Source organism: Monodelphis domestica, chromosome 2 (assembly GCF_027887165.1).
Source record: "Monodelphis domestica isolate mMonDom1 chromosome 2, mMonDom1.pri, whole genome shotgun sequence".
Lineage (NCBI taxonomy): Eukaryota > Metazoa > Chordata > Mammalia > Didelphimorphia > Didelphidae > Monodelphis > Monodelphis domestica.
The window spans coordinates 287,993,285-288,008,573 of NC_077228.1; the positions used below are offsets into that span (position 1 = coordinate 287,993,285).

Below are 15,289 nucleotides of genomic sequence, written 5' to 3' on the forward strand. Positions count from 1 at the left end.
TAGCACAAACCAAAAAAAAAAAATTCTTCAAAGATTTAAAATAGAGCATGTAAGCTGATTTATTCAAACATATTTTCTAAAGCACATATCCCAAAATGTAATGCTACTGTTTAAAATACTGGTGGAAGTGGGCAGCTAGGTGGCTGAGTAGATTGAGAACCAGCTCTAGAAGACAGCATGTTCTGGGTTCAAATGTGGCCTCAGACATTTCCTACCTATGTGATGCTGGGCAAGTCACTTAATTAACCCCTATTGCTTAGCCCTTACCACTCTTCTGCCTCAGAATCAATACACAATATTGATTCTAAGTCAGAGAGTATATTCTTTTAATGAAATAAAATAAAATAAAAATACTGGTGGCCCCTATGGCAAAGATGTAAATAAAGTGATTATAAATGGAATAACTTGTTATATTATATATACATAAAGTTCTCCAAACTATAGGCACAAAGCCAGTCAGAATGAAGGGAGTTAGTACCTGTGAAAGAAACTATTTTTTAACAGCACTTAGAGAAGTGTAGGGGTTGGGGGAGGGGGGCAGAAACAATAGAAAAAGGGAAGAGACAACATTAAAAAACCCTAAATGAGTGAGAATCCTTGGATCTAAAACATGAAGTTAGCTGGAATGAGACAAAGATACCATCACTCTCATAAACTACACTCGAAAGAATCCCCAAAACTTCCATAAATAGAAAACTCCAAATTAGTATTTCAATATTGAAAACTCCTCTTAGCCAAGAGAAGCAGTGCAAAATTAGTGGATCATAAATTTATTTAAAAATAAGATGGCATGGGGCAACCCAAGGGCTAAATGTATAGGGAGTCAGATTCAAATCTGATCTCAAGATACTTCTAGCTATATGACCCTGGGCAAGTCACTTAACACTAATTGCTAGCCTTACTCTTCTTTTGCCTTGGAATAAATATTCAGTATTGATTCTATGATAGAAGTTAAGAGTTTTTTAAAAAATGTTTTTAATAAGATTGGCAGGGAGATGGGGAAGAAGTGATGCTGCAGCGTCTAGCCTAAGAAATGGTGACTTTATAATGCTTTACATATAGCAGGTATTTAACATTTGTCAAAAACACATAACTGAAAAAGAATGTTGCAAAAGTCGAGGAACAAGCCTGGTCCCAAAGAAAAGAAATGAGAAGACACCTCCACCAATTCTTTTTCAGGAGGAAGAAAGGGAGTCTGAGAGATTCACAGGTGCAGAACACTCTACTTATTCAAATTTTTTTCCATGTTTTCTCTGCTTTTGTTTTTTTCTCTTCCTCCTTTTTCCATTTTGAAAAAGAATTCATTGTTATATGGGACAGTTCTCTGAAAAGAGAGAGAAAGAAAAGATACAGGGAGAAATTTAGGCTATGTAAAAACAAAAGGTATCCAAAAAAATTTGTTTAATGTTGAATTTTACTGTAATCCTATCCCACCACCACTCTGTTCTCTTCTCTTCTCTAGCTCCTGGATCAATACAACGATTCAGGATCACTTAGCCTTAATGTTTTTAAGTTTAATGGGGAGCTAAAAAGTACTGTATTTCCAATCTCCTCAGAGCCCTAGATGAGATTTGAAAAAGTTATTCCCTAATCTGAACCTCATTTCACTAATGAATAATTTACAGTATGTTATTTGGCAGCTTCTTTAATAAGAGACTACAATATTTTACTTACAAAATTTCTTAGCTCTGAATTGGATTCCTCTTTGGCACACTGGTTGATAATTGTCAAACATGCAAAAACAAACACTGACTCAAGGACAGCTAAACCAAAGAACAAGCTACCAATCCCTCTAAGTAGCTGCCTTTGGCTTCAGCTATGACCTCGACCTAGATGATTCTGAAATCTGTACTTCCAGAACTGTTCTGAGTGAGCTCAAGGCCTCCACCTAACTACCCCATTAGTAAGTACCTCTGACTCAAGTCCAAAATCAAGTTTAAATTTTTCCTAATTTGCTCCTCTTCCTCCTGCAATGAAAAAAAGCATCATTTGCCTCTTTAAAAGACCTAGGATTGAATCCCACTGTGACCTTGGACAAGTTATTAATTGTCTCTCTGGGCCTTATTTTCCTCACTTATAAAATGAGGAGGATGAATATAAGATCTCTGAGGTTCTCTGTAGCTCAAAATCATAGCAATCTTTTCTAACAAGGTATTGTGAGAGGCTGAAAAGAATCAATTTGAAGTCAGAATACCTGGATTGAAATCCCAGCTCTACTTCTTAATTACCAATATGATCTTGGGTAGTTATATCCTCTTTCTGAGCCTCACTCCTCTCATGTAGAAGATGTAAGGGAGGGAGCAGAGGTCCTTTCCAGCTTTAAGTGCATGATCTAGTAATCCTACTTCCATCATTGTCATCACCATTAATCCAATGAGTCTTGTTCAAAACCTTATCTTCAACTCTTCCCTCTTTAACCTACTATATCCAATAAATCACAAAAGGCCTGTCCAAATCCAACTCTACAACATTTCTCATGTCCCCTCCTCTCTATCCCAACTTCTCCACCCCAGTAAAGACTCATTACCACCTACCTGATCACTGTAATAGCCCTAACCTTATTAAAAGTCTTCCTACCTCCAGTTCATCCTTCACATTAATGCTAGACTTATCTTCCTGGAATTTAGTCTTGCTATTCATCTAGTAAAAATATTTTCAGTCTCTCTTTACTACCTATTTCTTTCAAACTGTTCTGTCTGGAATTTGAGGACCTACAAAATCTGAAATCATCCTATTTTTCCAGCTTTACATCTCATACTACTATACACATTATGTATTCATGCCAAACTGGCCCACTCTCGATGCCCCAGTCTCTGTGCTCTCAACTCTGTATCTTTACTGATATTTCCATAATCCTGGAATACAGCCTCTGTCCATGGAATTTGTATCCATCCTTTAAAACCCAACTCAAAAACAACCTCTTTCATTAAGCTTTCCCTGCCTCTCCCCACTTCACAGCTGCTAAAGACCTTCCACCCTGACCTCACAAAGACAGGTACAAAACAAAATGCTAATACCCTTATTATAATTAATATGACAATAACTAGGTAGTCTCTATTCTCCCCAAAATTCTAGCATAGTTCTTGGCTCTTATATGTACTTACTGAGTTTCTGGAAGAGAAAAATTAATTGGAACAACACTCTCTACTGCCAAATTTTAGAATATTTTTCCCAAGTCCTCAAATAATTCAAAAGTATTTTTGACAACAAACAAATCAGTTTTGATTAGATAGGTAAAACACTACCCAGAAACAGAAAGATAAAGAGCTCTACTAACTGATCTCTGAAGGACTCTTCCAACATTAAAAATTCTAATCTCTATAGGGATTGTGACAATATTTTCTGAAACAAAAATTAAAAGACATGGTTTGGCAAAGGATATCATTTTTGTGTGAAGCCTTGTAAAAAGGGCAGCTAGCTAGGTAGTAGAGTGGATAGAGCACCAGGCCTAGAGTCGGGAAGTCCTGGGTTCAAATGTGACCTCAGACACTTCCCAGTTGTGTGACCCTGACCAAGTCATTAACTGCCTAGCCCTTATCTTCTTCTGCTTTAGAATCTATATCAATTCTAAGATAGATGGCAAGGGTTTGTTTTTTTTTTTAAATATAGAAATACAGATATAGAGAGAAATTACTCAAAGAAAAATGTTCCAGATCTCTTAGAATCTAAATGATTGATTCCCTTCTATTCATGACAACGTGAATGCAGAACTAACAAACATAGACATCATTCAAATTTCAATGGGCATACCACAGGAAGATAATAACTTGCCTTCTTTTCAATCATTGGAGTTCCTAATTAGCTCTACCAGCTTTCTAACTTCCTAGAATAATCTCATACCTAGTCTACCCTTCAATACACTTATATGCACTTATTTTTCCTGAAAAGGGTTATCTTTTCCATCAGACTACAAGCTGCCATGAGACAAGGCTTAGGTCTTTTTCTTCAATCTCTAGTATACCTTGCTACATCTCTAGTCAGTTAATGATCAATGCACATTTATATAGAATGATCTGAAGTTAACAAAAGCTTTTTTCATCCCAACCTGGAAGATATGCAAGTATTATATCTATTTTAGAGTTGCAGAAATAGGCTTAAGAGTTAAACAATTTGGCCAAGGTCACAAATGGTATGTAAGTATTAGAGCCAGGATTCAATTCATATCTCCTGATTCCAAGTTCAGAGATCTTTCTACTACTACTCTCTGCTTCTCTGATAACCAATATTTGTTGACAATATACCTGAAAAGTGCTTCCTATGGGCAATAAACCAAACATTTAAGTTGAATACCACACAACCTACCAATGGAGAAAAAAAATCAAAAGACTGAGACACTGAAATACCACCAATCTCTAAAAGAAAGCAAGCTCTTAAAAGGGTCAATTGATCAAAAAGATGTAAGGAGACTTCACATAGGACTACTTATTAGGATTTGGAAGGTACCTCAGAGAACATCTAGTCCAATCCCTTCAATTTATGGATGTAAAAATTGAGGCCAGGCCCAGAGAAGGGGTATGACTTAAAGTGTCCAATGTAACACAGTAGCAGGCACCAGCTTTGGGATCTGAACGTTTTAACAAATATTTATTGAATAAATATTGACCCCTTATGGAACTTTGAGCCAAAAGTGTTACTACAGTAATAATAATAGCTAGCATTTATATAGTGCTTTTAAGATATGCAAAATTCTTTATCTAAATACTTGAAGCTATTCATATTTTCAAAGGCAATTACTAATTGCTATGGAAAGTAGTATTTTTACTAGTCCTAAAGCTACTTACTTCCACCAAACTTCAAACAGAATAGGATTGGGTCAGGAAGGTTCTATAGTTTTCTGGATTTGGTGAACAAATTAAGGCTTACCAGGCTTTTTCAAAGTAATGCCCTAGCTATTTTAGTCCCTAGCAGATAGATTTTGTACCTCTAGTGAAATGAGAATGCAGGGAAATAACTGTCCTCCAAGGAATTAATTTGCTCATCCAGTTTGGGGAACGAAGTTAAAAGAAAGGGACTCACTTCCTATTCCACAATCATACTGGACAAAGACGTAAATAAACAAGGGACATCTCAAAATCAAGTATGAGATAGATTGAGGGGCAGAAGAGGGGAAACCATACTGACTGAAAAGAGAGGTGGCAATCTTAGAGCCTTAATTTGTCAGAATAATGATGCCACAAGAGCTAAAGGAAGGTCAGGATCCACTGCCATTCTCAGTGCCTTAACTAGAGCCAGCCTCACCTATCCACAAACAATCTGGGAGCAGCATAGACTCTTTTCTTGGGAAGGCAGGTGAGTCCTCTTCCCCAAACTAGAGTAATGGGGGCCACAGATCTGGAATAAGAAGGCTGAACAAGGGAAAATGTTGGCTGATGTCCCCCGGTTCAGCCAAATACCACCACCACCACCACCACCAATTTCTCTACAAGGGCAGAGTAGAAAAACAGAAAGAAATACAGGTATGGGGGTTGGAGGAGTGGGGCCCTTATCCTACACCCTTCCCTATATAGGACTTCTCTCCCATCATTCCTTGCCCTATACTCCATCCAGGATTCCCCCCCCCCCGGCCATTTTCCCCTACTCTTTCCTCTAGAACCCTTTCCCTAGGTCGTCCCCCTAAAATCAGGACCCCTTTACTCTTAATCAGGACCCCCTCCCCCACCATCCCCTGCTCCTCACCTAACCAAGATCCCCTACCCCTGGCCTTTCCCCTCTAACCAGGATCTCCTCCCCAACCATTCCCAGCTCCTTCCCCCCCAAACCAGGACCCTTTGTCCCCTGCACCTATCCTCCCTAACCAGGACCTCGGCATTTCCCCGACGGTAAGTTCCCTTCCTCGTTGTCTCTATCAGGTAGAGGAACGCAAGATGAAAGAAAAACATTATTTTTTAACCCTCCCCCGCCATTACCGTTCTCACCACCACGTTAGAGAAAACCTCGGGTCCCAGTAGGTTAAATTCGGCGCCCACCCCGCCCCCACCCGCCCCAGCACCTCGTAGCCACAGCGCCCCCCCACCCCCCAAAAAAAACCACCTTTGCAGGGCGTTTGAGCACTAAGGTCTCCCGGGCCCCGTTCCACGCTTACGTAAATGCGTGCGTTCTCCGTGTGTACGTCAGGGGGTGGTGCCCTGGCGGTCAGGAGCGACGCTGCCTCGCCCCCTCCCGCTTCCCCCCTTCCCCCGCCGCCCCCCTTCTCCTCACCCAACTCTGCTCTTTCCCCGCCCCTCCTCCCTCCTCCTCCTCCTCCTCCTACCCAATCCCTCCTTCTTTCCTCCCTCCCTCCTCCCCTAACCGGGAGTCGCGGCCGCCTCAGGATCCCAGAGCTCGAGACGCCCAGCGACACCTCCCCTCCCCCCGCCCCCGCCCACCCGGCCCAGCGCCCCGACCCGAGCCTCGGAGCGGGAGCCGAGTCTGCGCCCGAGGGTAAGTAGGCGACTCTTCCCGGCGCCCCCACCCCCTTATTCCCGTATCCCCTATTCTAAAACCGAGAAAGCTAATTATGCGGACCCCCCCCAAAAAAAGGCCTCGGTCCCCCACCTCAGGATCCAAATGTGCCCCTCACAGGATCCAGTCCCAACCCTCGGGCCATCCAGCTGTTCGGGGGACCCTCCACGCCACCCCGTAGTTTCACACACACACACACACACACACACACACACACACACACACACACACACACACACACACTTCTTCGACCACCTGCCTGGTCCAGGTGTGTGCCCCGATCTTCCACGATGCGCCCTCCAGGGTTCTATCCCTCTTTCCCCCAACCCGCCCTTTCTAAGGGGATCCAGATGTTGTTGTCTCCGCCCCCCCCCCCATGAAGCTTTAGTTTGGTGGTGGTTTGGGGTTGTATTTTTGTTATTGTTGTTTTTGCGGGGTGAGGGGAGGAGGTACAATGTCGCATGATCTGATAGATTTCGTGGATTTTACTGCCGCCACACACACACACACACACACACACACACACACACACACACACACACACACACGCAAACACACCGGAGTGGAATCTGCGCTGGGCCCCAGCCTGCGGTAATACTGCTCTGTGTCCCCCTGGCCAAGACTTAGGGGACTGAGCCGGGGAGTGGGGCGGGGGAAGGGGGGAGTTAGAGGGAGCCTGGGAGAAGGGTGTGTGTGCGTGCGTGTGTCTTATGTACGCGTGTATGCGCGCTCGCTGTGAGTGTCCTTCCACCCCAGCACAATGCAGTCTTCACTGCCCTGGGCCGAGGCTTGTTTCTGAAGGCGGTCGGGAAGAGGTTCCAGACTGGATGGGGAGCTAGTTAGAAGCCAGGCCTAGGGGAAGGAGGGAAGGAATCGAGGGGCTTCTACTGGGCCCTCCTTTTCCGCCCGAAGGTGGGAACTTAGTAGAGAGGCGAATGCCTCTAGTCTGGATAGGCAATTGCTTCTTGTCCTGCCCGAGGCCATGGGGGTGTAGGGAATAGGGAAGGGGGGTGGGGTGCCTGCAGAGTGAACACTGGCTGTCCTTGGTGCTGGCACCTGCCTGGGTCGTTGTGGGTAATAAGCCTGGCAGGGATGGCCAGACATAATTGTGGTTCTTCCACTAGCTCAGAGAAAGAGTGTGAGTGTGTTGGAGGGTAGAGGGGGGATGATACCCTTGCTTCTAACTACTAGAGAAAGGGCATTGTTGCCAACTCAAAGGGTTACATGAACACTGAGGTACTGGAGTAGGGAGTGTCTACTCGACTGCCTTCCCCCTCCTCCCTACTCTGAGTTGAAAGAAAAGGTTGGCATGGCTGCCCTCCAGGGCATTGGGGTGGCATGAGAGTCCAGGCCCTGGCATGCCCAAGGTGGTGCATGCTGGGACCTGTAGTTTAGTGTGCTTTCCCCTGATGGAAGGTAAAGGGTAAAGTGGTAGATTAGCATCCCTTTATCATATACCCTCCTAGATCATAGAATAGAAACACAGGAAGTCATTCAGTGCTAAAAGAGGCTTTTAAGATCATCCTTCCTAAAGCTCTCATTTTCACAGAGAAGACAAAGCAAAGTGACTTGGCCAAGGTCACACAGCTAATTAATAGCAGAACTAGCACTAAAGCCCAGGTCTGGTGGTTGCCAGGCCAATACTCTTTTCATTATACCACACCACCTTCCTCTATGGTCCTGAGCAGCTCTACCATCACTCAGATGTGACAGAAGGGTACAAGGGAAATAGTGGACCTGTAAACAACTCTGGTGGGAAGCCCCTAAGTTACATTTCCAAAATAAGCTGTCATAGTTATCTTCACTTAAGTAACCCCAAAATAAATCCTGCAGTTTTTGTTTGTTGTTTTAAGACTTTTTTTACCAGCCCCTTTCCCCACTAAACAACCTGATGATTGTAAGTGCCTGTTATTCCACTGAGTTTCTCTTAAGAAAGCAAAAGCTAAATTAGAACTAGAAAGAAAATTAAAGATCATTTAGACAAACATCAGTTTACAGATATGGAAATTGAGATCCCGAAAGTAAAGCCTAGGTGACAGGGCTTATCACTGGGAGATTCAGCTAAAGCCTCAGACTCCTGGCTACTAGTCCACGTGCCTTTTTTCCTATGGGTAAAATCTTGTCCTGGCCTTCCATTTATAGCCAGGGCTTCCTGGTGAAAGAAATTTGCCCCCAAGGCAAATAAACCCGGAGTCATGGATGACCACACTTGATAGATGTATATGAGAACTGGGTTAACTGAAGGTTTAGAAGATACAGAAAAGTTTGAGGTGAAGAAAAGATATCTTCCAGAGAGAGTAAACTGGAGGAAGTCTGGTGAAACTTAAATTTTATACCATCACCACCAGTCCCCAAGGCAGCTAGGCAAGGTAATTGAAGTGATAGATGACTGGGCATGGAGTCAGGAAGAAGCAAGTTCAAATTTGGTCACACTAGCTGTGTGACCCTATACAAGTCACTTCAACTGCTGTTTGCCTCAATTTCCTCAAGTATAAAAATGGGAATAATAGATCTTACTTAGAAGGGTTGTTGTAAGGTTCAGATAAGATAATATTTGGGAAGCACAGTGCCTGGAACAATGTAGATGCTATATAAATGTCCTTCTTTCCCCCCAAATTTACTTTGATAATGTCATATTTTTTCACTCGTTACTTTTACACCCCTTCCCAAGTTGTTATCTTTGCTAGGATAGTTCTGCTCAAGGCAAGGATGTTAACATCCCTGCATTATCAATAGAAAAACTGAGCATTAGGGAGGGTTAGGGGTTCAAGACCACCTAGTCACCTAGCTAAAACTAGAGGCCAGGTCTTCTATCTACTAACCAAGGCATCTTTCTGATGAAATATATTGACTGTAATTACAAGTCCTAAACTAAAATATCCCCTGAAACACTATAATAATAAACTTTTAAGTTGTAACCTTCTCCCATTGTCACCTTACAATAGCAAAACCCTGAGCTGGCCTGAAAAATAAACCTTTTGCCAGCTTAAATTAAGCATCTCAATGAAACTAGGGGAATTTTTTTATACCACTGGCATCCTAGAACAAAGGAAAAAGTCACTGCCTATCATAAGAATTCTATTCTAGAGCCAGGCCTAGAGATGGGAGGTCCTAGGTTCAAATCTGGCCTCAGACACTTCCCAGCTGTGTGACCCTGGGCAAGTCACTTGACCCCCATTGCCTAGCCCTTACCACTCTTCTGCCTTGGAGCCAATACTCAGTATTGACTACAAGACGGAAGGTAAGGGTTTATTAAAAAAAAAAAAAAAAGAATTCTATTCTGATCTCTTATAGAAGCATTGCTCTCTAAAGAAAATGACACTGGTTTTGATATCAGAGGTTTAGTGGCTGCTTTACTTTGGTTTAATTTAACCATTCTGCACCATGGTCTTCTCATCTATAAAATGCAGATAATAATGCGCTCAAAACTAAGTTGGGACCATGGGATTAAGTACTAGATAGGCGGAAACCTGGATTTCATCATTAGGTCATTGTGAATATCAAGTGAAACAGTATATATAAAGTTTCCTATAAACTATACAATGTATTTAAATGTGAGCTATTATAGATTTATCCAGTATTCTTCACAATCTTAAACTGCATAAAGCTTGTGTTTCAGGGGCAGCTAGGTAGTTCAGTGGTTAGAGAGCCAGACCTGAAGACATGAGATCTTGCATTTTAATGTGACCTTAGCCACTTCCTAACGGTGTGATCCTGGGCATGTCATTTAACCCCAATTGCTTAGCCCTTTCCACTCTTCTGCCTTTGAATCGATATTTAGTATCTTAGATACTTAATATCAATTCTAAGAGGTGGTAAAGGTTTAAAAAAAAAACAACTGTTCCTTTGCCCCTTTAGCCACCCACTACCACGTCTACCATTTTTCTCTTTTGTCTGCTTATTTCTTCTAATTCCATTGACCCTACAACAGGAAAAGTAGCACACTAGCAGAACTCCTTTATAATTTCAATTCCTTGAATTTAAAATACATCTGGCATGACTTTTACCTATTCACCCCTGTTGGGTGGTTAAGTCATGAAGATCCCTGGCTTTTAGGGATATAGGAATGGGAGTAGGCAACAGCATAAAGAAATTGCCAGGCTCCCCTGAAATGGAAGTAAAACAGGAAACTGGAGCTTGAGAGGGCTTTTTCTTTATATCTTGACCTCAGAATTTGCCTTCAGTATAAGAGAAGAGGGGTATTGCAACAACCTCTGGAGTAAAGCAAATAGTTTCAAGATGGAAAGGGTCTTGGAACCTACATTGTATCCCTAACTTTCAGTAACAGTTTTCTCAATACTTCTGTTTGCATATCCAGATTCAGAACACACAACTCCCCAATTATATAACATAAATTAGAGATTCAGAGCCTCCAGATGCCTGCCTAAGAGACCATAAATGATATGTGGGTATCTTTACACCAGGACTGGCATTACTTCCTCATACATTTCTGAGCAGTTCAGTAATTGAATAAGCATTTATTAATTGCCCTTATGTACTCAGATCTTTTACCTAGGCACTGAGAAAGAGGAGGTAGTCTTGCCTATATCCACAGATATACACACCCATGTGCCATCCATATGGTCTCCGTTACTTATTTCAAAAATATTTATTCTAAGACCAGGCTCCCCCTTCAATCACTTTCCTCTTGAATTTCCCCATATAGTATGGTGGAAAGATTCTTGGATTTGGAGTTTAAATCTCAGTTCTACTTCTTACTACTTGTTTGATTCTGTACCAAACCCTTCCTACTCTGCACCTTAGTTTATTACTCTATAAGAGTGATTTGAACTATTTGATTTCTAATGATCCTCCAGCTCTAAATCATATGAACTTCAAATGCATTATTGCTTCCCCTTCCATCATAAATCCCAATGTGTTAGGTCAGGGAGATCTCATGTGTTCCATACATGAGCAGCCCCCAGGAAAGACTAGGGGTTGGAGAATGAAGGGAAAATCCCACTGAGTCATGTCAAGGGCAAGTGGGAAGAGGCTGCCTTCTCTCTCAGTCACTGCCACACCCCTGTGTTTGTTGTTTGGCCTCCGTCTGGGCGGTTCCTGTCCTCAGGCCCCCAGCCGTCTCCTCTTCTACTCAGCAAGCCTCCCCTTGGGAACCTAGTGAGTGAGTGAGTGTGGGGAGGGAGGAGGGAGAACAAAGAAGCTGCTACTTTGGCCCCCTTAGGGCCTCCTCTAAGCTTGGGTTGGCTCCCCCTCTACCTCTTACCCCTTGGGACCTAGGCTACAGCTGCTGCTTCCCACTCCCCAGGCTCTTTAGGAGCCCTGGTGTCTAGGCCCAGGATTAGCTGGGCTCTTTCTCTTGAGATAGAGGTGCTGTCTGCTCCACCCCAACATACTTCCCAGAGAAAGCTTTGGAAGGTCTATAAATAATAACCGAGGTGAGTAAGGGGGGGTGGAATAATTTTGTTGTCTCCTTGGCCGTTAACATCCCCCCCCCCAAACCTCTTTGGGCATTATTGGGGAGGGCAAAGCTTAAAACCTCCTCCCACTCCCCTGTAGCACACCAATAGTAGAGCTTGGTAGAGGGTGTGGCATTCCCACATACCCCTGCTCTATGGAAAAGAAGCTTGGCATTCTGGGAATTGTAGTCTATTTGAACTACATGGGGAGAATGACAGGAAGAAAAGAATTTTTTTTTTCAAATTTGTAAATTTTAAGAAATAAAGATCTTCATAAGAATAACCCTACCCATTTACTCAGAAATCAATTGTTGGAAATATACCCCAAGATAGCATGAAGGCCATTCTATTTTTAAAAATGGAGAGCAACCCAGTATGTGACTGCAAAGAATTGTAAACAAGCTAGATAGCTAAAGTTGTTGAATAGCTAAACAAAGTGATGTAAATTTTTACATGATGGGAGAGAAGAAAACTTTCCTGATGTTTAGATCAATTCATAGGTGGAATGACTTGTGCAAGGATAGTGAGTTCCTCCTCAGTAATTTTCTTGGTGGCCTATATGTGGGAACCACTAGAGAAAGCCACTGTGGGCCATGAGGAGAGGGAAGAAGAAAGAATAGATTGAAGGACTTAATACATTCTCAGAATCCCTCCCCTTTCCATCGTCAAGCATAGAGGTGCTCTGCCAAACCAGATCCAGAAATCCATATCACCACTTGAAACCTAGACTCCCTCCCTTGACAGAGGTGGATAGTGGGTAAGGGAGCTAGAAACCTAGGGAAGGATCAAGGTGGGCTAGTCAATTTTTGTTGGTGCTATTTAAATGTGTTATGTTAGAGTACCTAACACTCTGTCTTGAATATTTGTAGGTGCTTAGTAAATATTTTTTTAATAAATGGATGAATAAGAAATGTTAAACCTAAAAGGAGTCTTTTCTTTTGATCCTTTAATTTTGCATGTGACAGTCTATAATGTAACCTATTTTTCTTGAAGGTGACTATATAGCCTCCAAACTTCTAGAGAGAGTGAAACTCATTCTTTAATGGTCTTCTTTAGTTCCACTAGACAAAAAAGAAGTAATTGCTTGTGGTCAGCCCTCCAGTAATAACCTTACATTATATGTGTACAACCCATAATTAGGCAACACTTGAGCCTTAATAGTTTATCAGGAGTCTCCAGAATTCTATCTGCACTGTCACAGCCTTCAGACAATCACCTCTATACCAGAGTGAAAAGGAATTTAGTAGAGAAATGATTCCCTTTAGTGTAAACAGGATAGATTGCCTACTCTCACTCCCTTCTGTATCCTCCTCAGGACAACCACACTGATCTGGTTTAAAATAATGCCCAACCTTCCCCTTCCTCTATTCTTTACCATCCATCCTCCTTGCAATACTCAGAGCCCAGACCAGCCCTTTCTTGCCTGTCCCTAGCAAGAGTCTGGGCCTTAGGGGATGGGGGTGGGGGGTATGATAAGAACTGAAGAATAAGGAACTTGAGTCTCGCTCATATGGGGGTAGGGGGCATGGAAAGCCACTTTGGGTCCAGTTTTCTAGGGTTTGGAGTGAGACATGATGGCACATTAGGCAGACTCCATCTCAGAAGAGCCAACTTCACACACACACACATACACACCCTAACAAGTCCTTATCTTCCCTGGCCAGATCTTCCCACTCCTAGCTCCTCAGTCTAGAGAAACCCACTGGACTAAAGGCACCCCTTTCTTTTCATTCATTTTGCTCCTAAGGGCCATAGAGGTAGAAGAAGGTGAATCCTAAGATCTTCAGCTGACCCTTTTCTTCCCTCACTACAGGAAGACGATGCGGCAATAGCAGCCACGATGCCCTCTCTGCTGGGCAGCGTGGTACTCAACGCCTCAGAACCCAGGGATTACTGTTACAGTGCCCGTATCAGAAGTACCGTACTCCAAGGGCTGCCTTTTGGGGGAATTCCCACAGTACTTGCACTTGACTTCCTATGCTTTCTTGTGAGTGCTCAAACTCCCTTTAATCCCTACCCTAAGGAACTCCCAGTTTCAACCTCAGAGCACCTGTGAGGATATACATAGTCCTATCCCTGCCCCTCACAACCCTCACACTACCCCCTAGCCACTACACAAATACCAGTTCCAGCTTCAGACCTTTTAACCCAAACCCAACTCTTCCTATTCACACATAACCAAGGAATTCCCCCTTGCTTCTACCCTGACCTGCTGAGTAGACTCAGCTCTGATCGCTGAACTCTAGCTTCAGACCCTATATTATCTGGACCTCCCACTTACCCTAAACTCCAAGACTTCTAAATTGTCAGCATTGTCCTTTCCATATAGAGGGTGTGCAGAACTCCTGGTTTTTCCAATCTCTTCCCTATATCCTTTGCTCCAGTTATTGCTGTTCCTATTCTCTGTCCTGCGCAAGGTGGCCTGGGACTATGGACGACTGGCCTTGGTTACCGATGTCGACAGGTAAGAATGGAGGATCGGGGAGGGGAAGGGAAGAGAGATGAGAGTTGCCCCTTTTTTCAAAATCCATGCCTTTTCTCCTCTTGAAGTCCCCCATTTTCTCTTTTCCTCATCAATATGACTATGTTCTCTATCCTCCTACCCTTCCCATATCTATTGGGTGTTTTTTTGGATAGGGTCATGTGTTTGGGGTTCTTGGGGGAAATAACTGCAGTAAGAAGTAGTCTTCAGTTAGAAGGTGGTATTTCCTAGGGGGAGGAGGGATGTGGAAAGGGTGCTGCCACCTCTCTCCTCCAGACCTTAATGCTCTCTATTCTCTGTTCTCAGACTGCGACGCCAGCAGAGAGACCGAGTGGAGCAGGAATAGTATGTGGGGCATCAGCTCCTCTCTTCCCCCTCTCCCTTCCCCCTCCCTGCAAACCATCTTACACTGTTCCCCTGCTCTCTCACTTCTCATCTCTTGCCACTTTGATGTTTTCTTTTGCAGTTTGTCTTCTGCAGTCTCGTGGTGGTTTCAGGATTTACTCAGGCGGTGTGCTTTGCGAAGCAGGGGATTCCTCAACTTGTCTCTGGGTTTTATACACACTCATCCATCTCTCCATACACACCCACACACATATACGCATATGCATACACGAGTGTGCATACAACCTACCCAGTCCCAAAATTGAACACGAAAAGAGTTATAAGACTGGAGCTGGGGAAGTTCTTTTTTATAGGGAGAATAAAAAGTATGATTCTCTGGACATCAGACCTTTCCAAACACCCTCAACTACTGAGACAAGATGGGGGGTTCCCTTCTGCTTCCTTCCCTCTAACTCCCTGTTCTTTAGATTGCAAGGTTCCCTTCTCCTCACTTCCCTTGCTTGGTGGCCAGGAAGTACACCCTCCCCCAGCTGCAGAATCAGAACTGTCCAAGGAGCATCGGCTCCTACCCTACTCCCAGCCCTGCCCCTCTCACCTTGGTCTC

General features: G+C 43.3%; 2 protein-coding genes across 16 annotated transcripts in view; one reads left to right on the plus strand and one right to left on the minus strand.

Moving 5' to 3' along the window:
* The window catches only part of MRPL14 (mitochondrial ribosomal protein L14), a 34,138-nt gene extending 27,981 nt beyond the window's left edge, over positions 1-6,157 (minus strand). For 2 of the 10 annotated variants that reach the window (XM_056818312.1, XM_056818313.1), the window contains exon 1: positions 6,031-6,121. Coding sequence is in view for 2 of the 10 variants with exons in the window: in XM_056818310.1 (XP_056674288.1) it covers positions 5,239-5,266 (28 nt within the window). In the remaining 8 variants the exon portion in view is untranslated. Of the gene's footprint in view, positions 1-5,238; positions 5,346-5,906 lie in introns of those variants that run through there. The other 8 variants (XM_056818310.1, XM_056818309.1, XM_056818311.1 and 5 more) reach the window with 8 other exon arrangements.
* TMEM63B (transmembrane protein 63B) overlaps positions 6,104-15,289 on the plus strand; it is a 43,339-nt gene continuing 34,153 nt past the window's right edge. For 2 of the 6 annotated variants that reach the window (XM_056818305.1, XM_056818308.1), the window contains exons 1-2: positions 14,249-14,322; positions 14,647-14,685. In XM_056818305.1, the coding sequence (XP_056674283.1) occupies positions 14,289-14,322; positions 14,647-14,685 (73 nt within the window). In that variant the 5' untranslated portion in view covers positions 14,249-14,288. Of the gene's footprint in view, positions 6,421-13,671; positions 13,846-14,242; positions 14,323-14,646; positions 14,686-15,289 lie in introns of those variants that run through there. The other 4 variants (XM_056818306.1, XM_056818303.1, XM_056818307.1 and 1 more) reach the window with 4 other exon arrangements.